General features: G+C 49.1%; 1 protein-coding gene and 1 long non-coding RNA gene across 12 annotated transcripts; both read left to right on the top strand.

Annotated features, from left to right (window-relative positions):
• Positions 1-542: 542 nt before the first annotated feature.
• mpp3a (MAGUK p55 scaffold protein 3a) lies at positions 543-10,870 on the top strand. Of its 5 annotated transcripts, none has more exons than XM_049744094.2 (20): positions 543-806; positions 4,056-4,119; positions 4,201-4,319; positions 4,426-4,503; positions 4,713-4,793; positions 4,877-5,014; positions 5,089-5,170; positions 5,376-5,461; positions 5,552-5,626; positions 5,788-5,984; positions 6,056-6,120; positions 6,660-6,680; positions 7,393-7,434; positions 8,102-8,167; positions 8,843-8,998; positions 9,115-9,195; positions 9,276-9,369; positions 9,444-9,552; positions 9,620-9,748; positions 9,826-10,870. In XM_049744094.2, the coding sequence occupies exons 2-20, from the start codon at positions 4,083-4,085 to the stop codon at positions 10,003-10,005; spliced, it is 1,836 nt and encodes a 611-aa protein (XP_049600051.1). In that variant the 5' UTR covers positions 543-806; positions 4,056-4,082; the 3' UTR covers positions 10,006-10,870. The 5 variants fall into 5 exon arrangements, 4 of the variants coding, with proteins under 4 accessions (XP_049600051.1, XP_049600048.1, XP_049600049.1 ...); XR_007486636.1 differs by lacking the exon at positions 543-806 and adding an exon at positions 2,167-2,322 and having other exon boundaries at positions 9,286-9,369; positions 9,826-9,851; XM_049744091.2 differs by lacking the exon at positions 543-806 and adding an exon at positions 2,167-2,322.
• A 961-nt stretch (positions 10,871-11,831) lies between these two features.
• Positions 11,832-16,536, top strand: LOC137841063 (uncharacterized). Of its 7 annotated transcripts, none has more exons than XR_011088405.1 (7): positions 11,832-12,445; positions 13,337-13,447; positions 13,591-13,713; positions 14,362-14,671; positions 14,746-14,845; positions 15,462-15,518; positions 15,704-16,536. It is a non-coding gene; the product is annotated as an uncharacterized lncRNA (long non-coding RNA). The 7 variants fall into 7 exon arrangements; XR_011088407.1 differs by having other exon boundaries at positions 11,834-12,445; positions 13,591-14,518; positions 14,600-14,671; XR_011088408.1 differs by having other exon boundaries at positions 13,337-13,525; positions 13,591-14,671.
• Positions 16,537-16,573: the final 37 nt, after the last annotated feature.

Genomic DNA, 16,573 nt, shown 5'->3' with positions numbered 1-16,573 from the left:
CAAGGGAGGCCACGCCTCCCCTCCCTGCCATCATGAAAAGGGGAAAAACCAAATTCGATTGTTTTTATTATAAAGTCATTTTCCTTTTCATTTCAATAGTTTTGTATCATTTTGAACCCACATGTTTATAGTTCTTTTAAAAGCAAAGACGATTCGCTTCCTGCCTAGCCTCCTCCCTCTGACGATTGCGTCATTACACGGCCGCCGAGGTTGACTGGCTATGGCTATGGCTATGGCTATGGCTATGGCTATGGCTATGGCTATGGCTATGGCTATGGCTATGGCTATGGCTATGGCTATGGCTACGGCTACGGCTACGGCTATGCAGTTCGACTGAACTGCTCTCTGTCTTTATGTTTAAGTGTTCAAACACTGTGGCTATATTAACTCATTTCCCTAGTTAAACTGGTGTATATAATATCTTGTGTTTTTTGTCATCTGTCTGTAACGTAGTGTTTCTTTACGGAGGCTACGAAAAACGGTTCTCCAGCCTTACGGCAGGGGGTGCTAGTGATCCCGGGATGCCTCATGCGCCTACCTGTAGAAGAAGAGATCGCCACTTCAAATTTTCAGTCAACAAACAGCTCAGGCGCGGTCATGCGTTTCTTTCCTTTTACATTCGGGGCTTTTCCCAACCCCGTTTTTACATTTCGTTTTACAATGGAGTATTACTACATATCCAAACGATTTTCAACGATGGATTTTCGGTCGAAGCAGGAGGTCATCAGTAAAGGAAGAGCAACTCCGGAGTTAAAAAGTTGGATTCGGACAACGGGACTTGGGATCATGTCTTTTCAAACGGAGTGGTAAGTACGACCGTTTTGGATTCCATGTGCTTTATTGAGTGATTTGATGTGTGAAGACTGCTGATTTGAATTCAAATGGTTCCAATGAAATAACGAATAAGCCACTCTAGACCAACCTTTTTTGTGACACGGTTAGTTGCCGGACAAATTGGACCGGGGGGTGACGTCAGTGCCTCGCCAGTCATAAAGCTCACCGCACGTCACTGCAGCATCGATTATAAACAGACAATGCTATGGCAGGACTGGATGATATGAAATGATATCACAATCGGGAGACGAGCAGCAGACTTCCAGTGCGGGCTAATGCAAGTCTGCAGCACTCACTCAAGTGCAATTAGCAGCAGGCATTTCCCAGCATCCTTTGGTGTCACATAACCACCTCCATCATCATCATCTCATCACCACCACCACCAGCCAATAGGAAGATATTTGACCTTGACTAGAGTCTGGAGTGGGCATCCGCTGTGGGCAAAGTCTGAGGCCTTGCTTGACTGAAGTCCTCAACCTAACCTCGTGGCACTACACAATATGCAATGCAATATTTGGGAACTAATTCCAAGGCGATCGATCTTCAGTCCAGTCCTTTCATCAAACAGCACGTGTGTGTCGTGGGCTGGAAAGATTTGCTCGCCAACACCGCAGAGCCACTATCAACAACCTTTTGGATGACTACAAAGAAATCAAACTCTTGGGCTCATGCAATGCTATTCAAGCCATCAATGTTAAGATCAATCCGCTGACCTAATATGGTCAAAATTACGATGTAAGACACGAGATAAAACAGTGAATGAAATATTTGTGAAATGTTAAATATTAATCTGCAAACAAAACATTTTCCAAATCAGTGAGCCGTGAACCCCGAAAGGTGTTTTTGGAAATGAAGACAATGCACAGCTTGTGAAGATATATGAGCGAGCGTCCAGATGGAAACACCGTCAAAACAATTAGCGTATGAAAAGCTGGCTTGGTATTTGGGGGGGGGGGGTCAAGTGGGTGCACAAAGCAGACTGCTTGATTAACCAATTGGCTAAAGAGTGATGACATCATCATGAACACCAACACAAAGCAGTTGTTGTACTTTCTGTACAATTTTCACAATGTCTGCCATCATTAAAAAAGAAATAGGGAAACAAATGGTTGTATTTCTGACACGTTATGAAAATATGTTTTATTGATTTTTATTCTTTATCTACTCGGTGTACTGTATAATATTTATTGTCCGCCATGAATATAAAAGTATCTGTCTATTTTGTTATGAATTAATTTGTGTGGTTTCACGTAGTAAATACACCTAAAGAACTACGATGTACTTCTTTTGTGTATCGGTCTAGCGTCATGACGGAGGGAGGGAGGGAGGGAGGGGCGTAAAAAAGGGGGGAGGGGTGTCCAAGTGTGCAGCAGGTTTATGAGCACAGCAGCAGCTAGAAGAAGAGGAGAGAGGAGGAGGAGGAGGAGGAGGAGGAAAGAGGAAGACCAGCCTGGGAGGAGCAGTCGAGAGGAGGAGGCCAGGAAGAAGGTAGGACAGCTAGTTTGATGTTTTTAGCCTTTTGAACAGCGTCCACATGAGCCAGATGGGATGCGCCCTCATCCCTTCATCTGTCTGTTTTCCCTTTTTTGTGTCCCTCCATCTGCCTGCCGGCGGGCGGGCGGGCGGGTGGGCAAGAAAGAGCGGCGGCGTGATACTGCGCAAGGAGGATGGCAATGGAAGGGGAGGGAGGGAGGGAGGGAGGGAGGGAGGGAGGGAGGGAGGGAGGAATAGCATCAATACGATAGCAGAAAAAGGGGTGCAGTAGATTTTCCGGGGTGCGGGGACCACACCCTCCGTCATGAGGATAAGAATGATGGAGAAGAAGCTGCTTCTTTTGTCACACGTGCTCTGCTGCAAAATGCCGTATTGCTTAGGTGGATGTGGTGAAGCGTGACACCACACTGTGTCAGTCCTACAAGATGCTCTCTGATTTCAATGGACTTGTCTCTTAACACTGATTGGTGGCTACCATATAGCGCGTGATACTATGGAGACATTAGCCATAGTATCGCCATCCCTCCCTCCCTCCCTCCACACATTTACATCCAAGTGCCAATGCATATGTCTGGATACATCACTGCTACCAAAATACTGATACCCACATCATTCTGACAGCCCGTCTCTTACAACGATATCACAAGACGTTATGGAAGCCATACTTGATGGAAAGTAGCGACAGTATTACGATATCACGCTAAGGTGTCTTCCGATAGCATCACAATGTGACAAAGAAAAGAAAGTATGGATTACTATATTGCCATTCTGGAGGATGTAGCTGCTATCACTGCTGCTGCTGCTGTATTTTGTGCAACCAGTCTTTTGTGTAACATGCAGACACTTAATAGCAGTGGATTACTTTGAGCAGCGTGCCGTGCCGTGCCATGCCGTGCCGGCCGAGAACAGCTTGACTTTTATTATTTATTTTCCTGCTGCAAAACAGACGCTTGCTTGCTTGCTTGCTTGCTTGCTTGCTTGCTTGCTTGCTTGCTTGCTTGCTTGCTTGCTTGCTTGCTTGCTTGCTTGCTTGCTTGCTTGCTTGCTTGCTTGCTTGCTTGCTTGCTTGCTTGCTTGCTTGCTTGCTTGCTTGCTTGCTTGCTTGCTGGCTTTTGTTGTGTTACACAAAATGACAATTTGAACACTTTACGAGGCAAACTCAGCATGTCGGCTGAAATGTACGCGAGGTTGCTGTTCAGGAGACACCGACCGTCTGGACCTTTCTCAAGTGAGTGGAATGAGGTGGTGCTGCATCAAGTGTGCAGGCAATGGATTGGGGCTGTGCCAACATTTTCAGACAGATCTTGAAAATGTGACATCCAATCATCTGCCCCGCTGAGCGCCATCATGTTTGTGCGATCCGCCCGCTAAGCCGCTAACGAGATTTGAGTGCGGCGTACGTCATTTTTGTTGGAACGCCACCCAGAAAGTGTCTGAGGTTATTTGTGGAGCTGCTGACGTGGACGCCCTACGCTGCCCTTCCCTGCCCTGCCCTGCCCTGCCCTGGCCTATTCGAATAAGTGCATTTGTGAGCCATATCAAAAGCGGGAGTTTAGAACGCTCACCAAGCTCCATTACTGTACGAATGCTGTGCAAGCCATTTTTTGCTTCCTTTCCTTGCACATTAAAGCACTCCAAGCCATTTCCATTTCTGTGGCGATTGCAATTGTATTTTTTGTGAGTGTTAAGTGTCTGCCTCCCTCCCTGCCTCCCTCCCTCCCCGATAGGTGTGCTCCTCCTTACCTGGAGGATTCATGAAAGAAGCCATGCCTGTGCTGACAGCAGGAGCAGGTGAGATGAGATGAGATGAGATGAGATGAGAAACCTCAGCGTGCGTCATCTCTTCCATCCATGGCCTATGGGTGCTCTCAGGGCTCCACGAGACGTTGGCCTTGCTGACTTCGCAGCTGCGGCCCGACGCCAACCACAAGGAGGACATGGTCTTCCTCAAAGACGTCTTCAGCGAGAGAAGCTTGGCGTACCTGATGAAGGTGCCTTCATAAAAACAGAGTCGAATACTGACAGAGTTAATGTTGTGTACAACTTCAATGATGGTTTCAAATCGGATTGACTATCGATCATCCATTTGTGTTCCAGATCCACGAGAGGCTGAGACAGTATGAGAGACAATGTCCGAGTCCTGTCCTGCATAGCGTTTCCTCCCTTGCTGAAGACGTAAACATGCGCATGCTCGCACTCGCACAATCATAATAAATGACATGATAATGTCCTTGGCGCATTACTCCGACTGCCGGAAAGCTGTAAAAAAGTGCCCAGTCATCACCGGGCACATCTCGGCATCCCGCCCGCGGCAAAAGTGCTGACCTGGGCCCGCTCGGCCGGCAGGAAGGAAGCTGATTTGCGCGTGTGCACGTGATTGACAGGTGACGGACGAGTTGCAGACTCGCCCGATGAACGCGGAGGAACAAGAGCTGCTCCATCTGCTCACGTCACCGCATCTCAAAGTAAGCCATCCGTCGCCTCGCAAATTGCTGGCTTGCCATATCAAAGTGGACTTTCAAAGTGGAAATGGTCCCGTTTTGTCCAGGCCCTCCTGTCCGTGCACGACACGGTAGCCCAGAAAAGTTTTGATCCCGTCCTGCCGCCGCTGCCGGACGACTACGATGACGAGCTGGAGGAGGAGTCGGTGAAGATTGTGCGTCTGGTGAAGAACAAAGAGCCCCTGGTCAGTGTTGATGACCATTTGGGAGTGAGCAGAGCAGAGCAGAGCAGATGTTGATGGCGGGCCATGTCTGTCAGGGCGCCACCATCAGGAGGGATGACGCCAGCGGGGCCGTGATTGTGGCTCGTATCATGAGAGGGGGTGCGGCCGACAGAAGTGGTAAATTGTCAACTCGAGCGCTGTCTACTGTTCGCTTTCAAAAGCAAAAGAACGGAGAGAAAGCTTTGACGACAAAAGGAAGACTCCCCTGAGTATTGATCTGTTTTTAGCATCTTGGCTTTGATAGTTGTGCTTGCAGCAAAGACGATCAGAAATAATGGCAAATGGATGATTTGCTTCTTTTCACGGTTGCGGTTCCTCGCAGGTTTGGTCCATGTCGGAGACGAACTCAGGGAAGTCAACGGCGTCTCGGTGGTCCACAAGAGGCCTGATGAGATCAGTCAGTTGCTGGTGAGTCCGGACGGACGCACGCACGCACGCACTTTGCGTTCCTTCTTGAGGAAGTAAGTTCCTTGGCTGCTGCTTCTTCTTCTGATCCAGTCGCAGTCACAGGGCTCCATTACGCTGAAGATCATCCCCGCCGTTAAAGAGGAAGACCGATTGAGGGAGAGCAAGGTGAGCCTCCGAGACCTGGCCGAGACCTGGCCGAGACCTGGCCGAGACCTGGCCGTGACCTGGCCGTGACCTGGCCGTGACACCTGGCCGTGACCTGGCCGTGACCTGGCCGGCTTTTTGCAGTGTTGAAATGCCAAAAGGCAAATGACGTATGAACTCAGGTGTACTTGCGAGCCTTGTTCGACTACATCCCATTGGAGGACAAGGCCACGCCTTGCCAGGAGGCCGGACTGCCCTTCAAACGGGGCGACATCCTGCAGGTGGTGACCCAGGACGACCCCACCTGGTGGCAGGCCAAGCGAGTGGGCGACAGCAACCTGCGCGCCGGGCTCATCCCGTCCAAACACTTCCAGGAGAGGTCAGCTGCACTTTTGGCCCAATTCCTGAAATGGCCCCTTCAATCTTCTTCTTCCTCCTCCTCCTCACCAGGCGATTGGCCTACAGGATGAAAGTGGGCACGCTGCCCAACCCCAAGTCGCCAAAAACGCCTTCCTGTAAGTGGCTTCATAAAAATCACAATCTCCATGGGTTCAATGGCTCACTTTTCTGCTCGCTTGAGCCGGCTGGCTAGCTGGCTCACTCTGCCTTGGTTTGGGGGGCAGAATGGGATGGGTGATCCGATTAGATGAGCAGGGGGGGCTTAGTAAGATGGCAGACACCCTTTGCTCACTCTGGGGGGCCGGCCTGCCTGCCTGCCTGCCTGTGAGGCTGGCTGCCTGCCTGTGAGGCTGCCTGCCTGCCTGCGAGGCTGCCTGCCTGCCTGCCTCCCTGCCTGCCTGCCTGCCTGCCTCCCTGCTGCTTTTCCCACTCGCGACTTTTATCGCCTTAAATCCAGCATATGGTCATTTGGATTTTTTAGCACGTCAAAGTATCACCAGAAGTCAAGCCGTCCGTCTAAGCCAAACTAAGGCACCAACAAACATGACATATTTGAATCTGCACTAAAGCACTTTGAGACGTAGGTTAAAAACAACAACAACTATTTTGTTGATCTTCTCATGCATGTTGTTTGTGTTGTCTTTTCTTTTCTCAGATGATCAAGCGTGCGATAAAGGTGAGTACAAACACAATAGAGGTGATTTGAAAGGCCTCTTTGCATGTGTTTGCATATTTCCACAGCTAAACCCTGTCACCACTTGAATAATGCTGTCCAGTTTCAACTCGATTAGGGATGGGAACAACGGCGGAGTAACGATATTGTGATGTTTTCCATGAAAAGGAAAAGTGACGTGAAGTGGAGGACAAAACGTCGGTAGCTGTCTAGTATGGTTTTTGGCACGCTGTTTGACTTTGAATTGATTCTAATGATTGTGTCAAGCTGTCATTTGAGTTTTTAATTTGGGCTCATTTTCATACTCAGTCTAGCCAAGTTTCCGTCGGAGCCTTTTCGTCTTATTTGACACTTGGTCGTCACGCAACCGTGTATAGGCCTCCACATAAATAGAAACAAGAGTTGAATAAATATGTACCAAACGTTGACAGAAAAGCACAAACCGCACTGAAAACAAACTAAGAATGACTGACTGTTATGTTGATCATCAACGGTGCTGCCAATATTCATGTTGTCCCATCAATCAGGTTGTGATGTGTTGTTTGGGTGACGTCTGGGCATCTGGCCACTTTTCCATCCCGTCATTCCTTTGTTATCGGTGAGCTCTCGTTTGTACTCTGTTGCTTATCCCTCCCTCTTTCCTCCCTCCCTCCTTTCTTTCCTCCCTCTTTCCTCCCTCTTTCCTCCTCCCCTCTTTCCCTTGTTTTCCCTGCAGACGACTGTGACTGTGAGGGCTATTTCAATGGACAGTACATAGGTGAGCGGCAGCCAGCGTGTTCACCCTTTCTAATCTCGCTCGCTCGTCATGGCACTTGGCTGGTTTCCCTGGGTTTGGGGGAGCTCCCATCCCATGCAGATGTTTGGCTGCAGGCTTTTCAGGCGCCACCAGAGACGCTCTTGTGTCCAAAGTACTGACAGCAAATGTCAATGTTGAATGTCTTTTGGCTTTGGTGGTCATTAGTGCTGACTAGAGGGCACCGTTTCTCCCGAAAGGGGTGAGCCTTCGTCCCTCAGCCAAACATGAGGCGTCTGCTTCCCTCCCTCCCTCCCTCCCTCCATCCTGCTGGAATGCTCTGATTGGGAAGAGGCGGCCGGTACCGTCACCTTATAACACCACAAGGGCAACATTTGTGCTTGCGGTACATTTAGCACCCCGCTTGGAGCCGAGTTCCCCTCCCCTTCCACGCCACTTCCTCCTTGCGCCCTTCCCCGCCTGCATCTGCTGCATCGGCTGCAGTGCTCCAGCGTGCCACCTTGGCAGCAAGCAAATGGCAGCTGCCCCCCATGCCACGCAACGCCACGCCACGAGGGCCCACGTCGGACGCATTTGCACACTGTACCAGGCACGTCTGCTGCTTGTTCACCTTCCTGGTGTGCACGTGTAAGGGAGGCTAAGTGGGGGGAAGCTCTAACACCAGTTGTAGTCTCTCCCAAGTGTAACGCAGTGGCGCCCTCCTGTGGTCAGGTGTTTTCCTGGGAATTTTATTCAGGTACGGTGGCCGGCTTCCCTTGGGTGGGTGGGTGGTTGCGTGCGTGCGTGCGTGCGTGCGTGCGTCGTCTAGCGTCCGGATGACAGACGGACGGACCCGACTCCACGTGGGGGTGGGTCCGAGGTCGGTCGGGTCCATCTGTCCTGCCTCAGCCGCGTTGCTTTGGCTCTAAGACAGTAGTTCTCAAACTGATGACATCACAGGCCACCTCAATCAAACATGTCCAAGTAGCACTAGAATGACCGACAAGTAGTCATCAAAAAGCACAAAGTACACAAAATATGGATGCAATATGATAGTAAGCCACTGTAACATCCTGATTCAATAGAAACATGCATGCAAAAGTATTGGAAAAGAACACAAGTGAATGCTACGAATCGAAAAAGGAAGTGTAGTGGATTTTAAAAAAGCCACATTTCATTCAGTGGTTCTTTTGTGTGTCAGAGGGAAGAAGCCCCTCGCCTCTCCTCGCCACACACTTTGAGAATCACTGTTCTAAAACAACACCTCCTATTTAACCGCTCCAAAATGCATGGATACGACTCGCAAGTTTTGGGTTTTTTTTGTAATCATTTTTATGTGGTGGCCATCTTCCTTGTTTTTGTTTTTTTGTTGTTTTTGTTTTTGTAATGCTATCCGTCATCCTGGCCGGCCGGCCGCCCACTTTGGAACCAGCCGGTCTGCGCAGGAGCTTCCGCCTAAGTCGGAAAGACCGACAAGGCTCCTCAAGCGACGGCTCTGACCAGGGAGACTCTGAATTCCTGACCTACGAGGAGGTGACCCGCTACCAGCAGCGCCCCAACGAGAGGCCTCGGCTGGTGGTTCTGATCGGTAAGCTGGGGGTACCGCCTCAGGAAATCCGTCGGTGCCTTTTTGAGAAGCCGCTTACATGGTCGCTAGCTTGCAAAGCCATCTTTGGAAATGTTTCCGGATGTGTGTGTTGAAAGGTTCTCTGGGAGCGCGGATCAATGAACTCAAGCAGCGAGTGATCGCCGAGAACCCGCATCGCTACGCGGTGGCCGTACCACGTGAGTCTCCAAGTTCCACATCTCAATGTAGTTTCACTTTGTCTCGGTCTGGTCTTAAAGCATTTTTGCTCGTTGCGAAGATACCACCAGGCCCAAGAAAGCGCACGAGAAGGAAGGTGTGGAGTATCACTTTGTCACCAAGCAGCAATTTGACGCTGATGTCCTCCACAACAAGTAGGCTTCTTGTTGTTGTTGTTGGATCTTCATAAAGAACTTCAATGGAGTTACAGATCGGTTCTGGTGTTCAGGTTCATCGAACACGGCGAGTACAAGGAGAACCAGTACGGCACCAGTATCGAGGCCATCCGCTCCGTGCAGGCCAAGAACAAAATGTGCATCGTGGACGTTCAGCCCGAGGTTTTTGCAAGTGGCGCTTGCGCTCATACAACAGCCAGGCCAGCTGACTCGCTCTGTTGCTTTGCAGGCCTTGAGACGGCTGCGGACGGCCGAGTTCAAGCCCTACGTGGTTTTTGTCAAACCGCGGGTTCCCGAAAGCAGACGGCGCCGCGCCGCCGCCACCTCGCCGGGAGGGGCAGAGCAAGGGCGTGTTACGGTGACTTTCCTGAAACGCTCCCTCCCTGCATCAAACCAGCACCCAGATACTCAACGTCTTTGTATTTTCTTCGACAGGACGAGGACCTCCAGGAGATGCGCCAGTCCGCTCTCCAGATGGATCAACAGTATGGACATCTGGTGGATCGGCTCCTAATCAAGGAGGACTCTGCCAGCGCCTGCGCAGAACTGCAGAGTATTTTGGAAAGACTAGAGCGCGAGTGCTTCTGGGTGCCTCTAAGCTGGCTTCGGACCTAAGAATGCCTCCAAAGCGCCTGACTCTCATTTGAACTTGAGGGTGTGCCGTGCCGTGCCGTGCCGTGCCGTGCCGTGCCACCCGCAGCAGGGGAGTGGAAATTGCCAAGATCCCATCCCATCCCATCCCATGCAAGGGCACATTGATCAGGTTTGCATTCGAGAAGTGATCGCTGCTGCCTGGCATGGTGAAGCACTCAGTCAACTTGACCACGACTCCTGTTGGAGTCCACCTAGTAGCATGTTTTATAATGAATACAGGTCACACACACAGAATGCTTCCCGGAGACTGAACATCTGATTATTTTTCCACCAGATTCGTTTCAAGGAACCGCATGTCCACTTGCGCATTTCATGTAAATGATGTACATGTGACTCCTGGTGTGCCAACCAACGCAACCTGTTTACCTTGGCGTCCCTTGGAGCCTGCACCTGTTTGTATGGATGGAGGAATATTTTTGGGGCTTTATCAATTCGAATATTTTGCTGATGTTACAAAAAATACCAATGGTAAATTGCAATTAAAAAGTGATGACTGCATTGCATCTTGTCCCCCAAAAAAACAAAAAACATTTTTAAGAGTATTTGGATGAACATTACATTGTGGCTGCTGTCTTGCAGGTTACCAACATTTTTAACCTTTTAAGATGATTTGACGATATAATGATGCTCAAGTCCTGAAAATGCAATAAAACCTGACGATCAGAATTCTTATTTTTCCTGGTATGCTAATTTGGTACAAGAGGCTCATTTCAGAGCAATTATAACATTTGGCTTGGTTTTCAAATGCTTTACCAGGGGCCTCAAAATCATTTGTAACGTGTAAACATGTCAAAAGTGCCATAATAAATAAAGCTCGGAAGGCTGACTTTACTGATTGTTGTTTTCACCCAATCACACACACATTCGTCATTCTTGAGATGAGTGACGTCAACAAAGAGCCAAAAAGAAACAGGAGCGAGCCACCACTGGAGGGCAGTAGCGCAATAGGCAAAACTCTTGTGCTTGCGAAGTCACAGTGAAATTGCTATTACATAGTGTATGGAAGCATAGTTATCCGATCACGGAAGTGTCCATGAGGTGTACCTAATAGCAGGCCACTTCATTAGGGAAAAATCATGCTCAAAGCTTAGCTCAAAGTGAAAAGTGCCACACCCGCCCTCACCCCCACTTTCTGATTGGCTGGTTCATCTGTGACGTCACACGGACACTCCCTTAGGTACACCGCCATTTTCAAGTGCACCTAATAACAGGCCACTTTATTAGGGAAATATCACGGTCAAAGGTCACAGGTGTCAAGCTCCAGTCCTCGGGGCCGCGTTCCAACATGTTTTCCAAGTGACCCTCGTTAAGCGCACCTGCGTGAAAAGTTTTAGCTCTTTTCACGTTCCGCAGGAGCTAAAACTTTTCACGCAGGTGCGCTTAACGAGGGAATCACACGGACACTCCGTTAGGTACACCGCCATTTACAAGTGCACCTAATAACAGGCCACTTTATTAGGGAAATATCATGGTCAAAGGTCACAGGTGTCAAGCTCCAGTCCTCGGGGCCGCGTTCCAACATGTTTTCCGAGATTCCCTCGTTAAGGGCAGGTGCGTGAAAAGTCGTATCATCGTGTTTGTCGTATCATTGTGTGTGTGTGTGTGTGTGTGTGTGTGTGTATCACTACCGCAGTGTAGTGTTGGTTCGTGAGTGAACGATGGGTTCAAAAGAACGAATGTTTTCAGTGAACGAGAGTGAACGAAAAGATCTAAAGATCTTTGTAGCCATGACGGAAAAACTTGTTTGGACCCGTTTGAAAATCATTGATTTGATATATATTTAGGGCTATACAAATAAACTTGACTTGACTTGACTTGATATGACTCAAGAATTGTCTCTGTGCAACGGTGTGGTGTTTCTTAACAACTGAATTGAAAATGAGTCCACGGGAGCACTGCAACGGCCGCAGAATTTTTGCAAGAACAATTCATTTTAGGATGAACTATGGATACAAATATTTTCATTTGATTGAAGGCAATGGCGTTAACCACTCGACCAGAGCCTGCTCGGAAACAAAAGGGGATTTGGTCATATCGATAGGGTATCCTCCATCCAAACATGTTGGGTGTTCAAAGTTTCAACGGATAGTCATCCGAAGCAACCCTTTCCACAGTAGTCACCATGACAGGCGACCACCTGGTGGCGTCAGTGTGCCGAGCGCCGTTGGACGATCAGGAGAAGAAGATTTGGATGTGACGTCAGGGCTTTAGGTCAATTGAAGACAGGTGTGCTCGCTCAAGGGGAGTTATCATATGCAGGTGCCACCGACGAACGGTTTCTCAAGTAAGCTAGCACGCTAGCAAATGTTTGTCGCGACGGACGCCGTGTTTGTTGCACGATTTCCGCGCTCAAGGGGAGTTCTCAAATGCAGGTGCCACCGAGCGCGTAGCATTTTCTCAGGTAAGGGAGCAAATGTTTGTCGTTTCTTGCCGTCTCTCACGACGGACGCCATGTTTGTTTGTCGGGGGATTTTCACACGGCGACTGTAGGCGTCGAAGTTAACTGGAGAGCGCAAGGAGAGTTTTCACATCGGCCCCAAAATGTGTGCTTTGTTGCCTTTTCTCACAAGCCTTTTTAATTTTGTTTGTCGCGGGATTGTCGTACTCTCGTGACTCGGCTACGTCACGTCACGTCCACCGCGACGGTGGGCCTGGAGCTAAATTGTATGCCGCAGGCAATTTAGCCCGTGAGCAAATGTTTGCAGTTTCTTACGATGCCATTTATTATTTCTTGCAGGATAGGGAGTGCTTGAGGTTTGGGCACGGCACGCCACAATCGACTTTGCGTCGCGTCGTTGCGCGTTTTGATGGTGTTTTAAATGTCTTTCGCGTTTTTTTTTTTTTTTTTTTAATGCTGGCCAGCATTTCTTTCATTCGTTTGTTTGTCGAAGGTTCGTAAATGACGCCGCCGATAAGCGCGTGTTTGTCTGACTATAGGAAATATTAGTTTGACTCTAGTCAACTGAACATTTTTTTTAATAATTTTATATTATGCGTGTGCCATTTCCGTGTTATGCAAACTGATAAATGTAACGAATTGTCCAAATCAGAGCAAATCCATTCAAAGATGTTATTTTCTCCCGTTTTGGACTCCGCCAACCTGGATCATCTATCTGTCCAATGTGAGGGGAGTTGATGAAGGATGAAATGAAAATATGAATTATAATCCTGAATAATTATTATAATTTACTACAATATAATGATATATTTTTTCAACTGCAAAGCTCAACTTAGTATGTATAAAATTAAAATATCTATTTTTGTTGCAATAATTTCTGTTTGTCTTTTGTAGCTCTAGAAAAGGCTGCCCAGCCAGCATCCTTCTATACAAAGCAAGCAGGAGGCTCTTGAGGAGCTATTTCAGTGATGCTGAGGACACTGAGGAAGAGTAGTCCTAAATCAGGTGAAAACCTGTTTTTGTCAATTTCAGTTCGATCCGCCCCGGCGACGGTCACCAATAGTAGCTAGCCGCTGTGATCAAGTAAGCAAGTGACCGACAACTTGGGGTGCTCTTTGAGTTTCTAACATTTGTTTCTGTTTCTGCAGATGGCGACCGGGATGTGACACGATGTGATCAGAGGTGAACGGACCGCTGTGGCATCGCTCTGAAGTCGCCGAGTTTTGAGGGAGACCCGCTTCCCTGGAGGCGTCGACCTGCGCAGCTTCAACGTATGAAATGGATTTTTTTTTTTTTTTTTTTTTTTTAAATTACACCAGCGGTGTCCCAATGACTGCTTGAGGGCTGCATACTGAAACAAATTCAGAATTCTTTGACGCAACTTCATTCAATCAATCACGAAATGTTGCCATTAATATTTAGTGCTACAAAGCAGTGTTGTGTTCATCCGTGTGGTGTGTTGATCAAGTTGCCCCGAGGCTGCCATTTGGACACCAATGGTGACGTGTGTGTGTGTAGGGCTGCACGTGTATTGGAAAACTGCCATATGGTGGTCTAGGTTATTGACATGCACTTTAAGACAGCAAAGATTTTTTTTTTCATGTCTCAAATGAAACACGTTTTCTTGCCTAACTATTTGTAATGAGTTAAGACGATAAGTCATTGATGTAAGTTAAAGTTAACTCATCTAACTTATCTCATTGCCATCAAATAGTTAACCTCCATCCAAGGATTTTGCACAACTTGCCTCAATGCAGTGATCTGGCCCAATACTGCCATATCATTGATTTTCCAAAATGTTGTGCAGCTCTCATTGAGTGCCAAACGCGCAGCAACGGCAAGCGACCGCGCAAGCGCAAGCGACCGCCCAAGCGACGGCAAGCGCAAGCGCAGCGAGACCTTTGTGCTTGTCTTGCAAGGTGGAAGAGACTATGTATGAAACGAAGAGCCGGTGGACGGAGGCCACCAGACCCGCGATTGGTGAGCGGGTTGCAAAGGAAGGAACCACCCAAAGAAAGCAGTGCCAAGTGTTGAAGAGGAGCCTGATGCATGACTGGCCAAGGCTGGCCAGAGGCGGTGACATGGCAATCCAATCTGCAAGCGTAGTGGACACACTTGTTGGTTTTAATTTGATTTCCTTATTTTTCTGCCTTTCAGCTGGCAGCGGATGGGGCGAGCGCCAGCCTGCACCGAGACGGACTGGGCTGCACCCACAAGACCAGGGAGGGGGTAGGTAATGAGTACGTTGACAGAAGTGAACCGCATGCAACTGAGTGCCGTTTGTCTTTTTGCACTTGTGCGAGGCGAAAGACGAGTCCAACACCGGCCGGAGCAGAACCGGACCTTGGCCCGTGACGAGCCGCCCACACGAGACTGATGGGTGCAGATGCAGCCAGCGTTTCGGTGGAGTATGACTTTGTTTTTTCTTTTGTGCTTTCCCTGCCCCTGTCTGTTTGAATAGGGTAACTAGTAGCACGCACGGGCATTTGGGTTGCTGTGACCCTCTAGATACGAATCGGCAAAGTAGACACCCCCCCCCCCCCCCCCCCCCTCTCTCTCGCTCTCTTTCTCCAACGCGCCCGGCAGTACCTGCATGGCCTGGTGCACTCAGGGTGGAACGTGGCTATACTTTGCCCTTTGTGGAATACCAGGGTATAATGTCTGCCAGACTGGGTCCCGGTGTCGAGGACAAGGAGATTCTCCGTGACGCTCTCCGTGACGTCACGTTTTCCTTTTTTCCCCCCTCTCAGGGCCAAGCCAGCTCTACTCAGGGGGGAACTGGCCGGTTGCACTTAAGTGCGCACCAAAGCCTCTTCTCATCTCCTCTCGCTCTCTCCCTCCCTCCCTTTTTGTAAGGGGTTAAACATTTCATAACCCGGATCGCTCCAATGCGGGAGGACCGTATGAGACATGCGTCAGCCCGTGCGTGCCGCTAGTTACCGGATTCAAACTTACCTTAGTCAAGGTTGGGGGGGGGGGGGGGGGGGTGCTAGTGGAATTTTATATGTCTGCCTTTCAGGATTGCTGGGGCAGTGAATCGGACGAGAGGGACTGGACAGGACCACGAGACCAGAGGGTAATAATAAAAAAACTTTATTTGTCGAGCACCTTTCATACAAGAAATGCAGCTCAAAGCACTTTACAACCAAGAAAGCAATTATAGTCATTGAATTCTTCATATAGGAACAGACATAAAAAGAGTAATGAGTACGTCCACAAAAGTGAACCGCATGCAACAGAGTGCCGTTTTTCTTTTTGCAGTGGCACGAGGCGGAGGATGAGTCCAAACGTCGAATGCCGGCCGGGCGGGCAGGAGCCAACCGTCGGCCGACCTTCGCCCGTGATGAGCGGCCGACACGAGACGGACGGGTGCGGATGCGGCGAGGGCAAAGTGCCCAGCCAGCATTTAAGGAGAGTGTGTGGTGTGTGAGGTCTATGTCTGTGGTGTGTGTGTGTGTGTTGTGTGTGTGTGTGGTCTGTGTGTGGTGTGTGTGTGTGTGTGTGTGTGGTCTGTCTGTGTTGTGTGTGTGTGTGGTGTATGTGTGTGTGCTGTGTGTGTGTGGTCTATGTCTGTGTGGTCTGTGTGTGTGTCTGTGTGTGTGTGTGTCTGTGTGGTCTGTCTGTGTGTGGTCTGTGTGTGGTCTATGTCTGTGTTCTGTGTGTGTGTGTGTGTGTGTGTGTGGTCTATGTCTGTGTTCTGTGTGTGTGTGTGTGGTCTGTCTGTGTTCTGTGTGTGTGTGTGTGTGGTCTATGTCTGTGTTCTGTGTGTGTGTGTGTGTGGTCTATGTCTGTGTTCTGTGTGTGTGTGGTCTATGTCTGTGTTCTGTGTTGTGTGTGTGTGTGTGTGTGTGTGGTCTATGTCTGTGTTGTGTGTGCGTGTGTGGTCTATGTCTGTGTTGTGTGTGTGTGGTGTCTGTCTGTGTTGTGTGTGTGTGTGGTGTCTATGTCTGTGTTGTGTGTGTGTGGTGTCTATGTCTGTGTGTGGTGTCTGTCTGTGTTGTGTGTGTGTGTGGTGTCTATGTCTGTGTTGTGTGTGTGTGTGGTGTCTATGTCTGTGTTGTGTGTATGTGTGGTGTCTATGTCTGTGTTGTGTGTGTGTGGTGTCTGTGTTGTGTGTGTGTGTGTGGTGTC

This window comes from Syngnathus scovelli, chromosome 16 (assembly GCF_024217435.2).
Source record: "Syngnathus scovelli strain Florida chromosome 16, RoL_Ssco_1.2, whole genome shotgun sequence".
Lineage (NCBI taxonomy): Eukaryota > Metazoa > Chordata > Actinopteri > Syngnathiformes > Syngnathidae > Syngnathus > Syngnathus scovelli.
The sequence above is the reverse complement of the archived record's forward strand: the minus strand, read 5'-3'. Positions and strand labels throughout refer to the sequence as shown.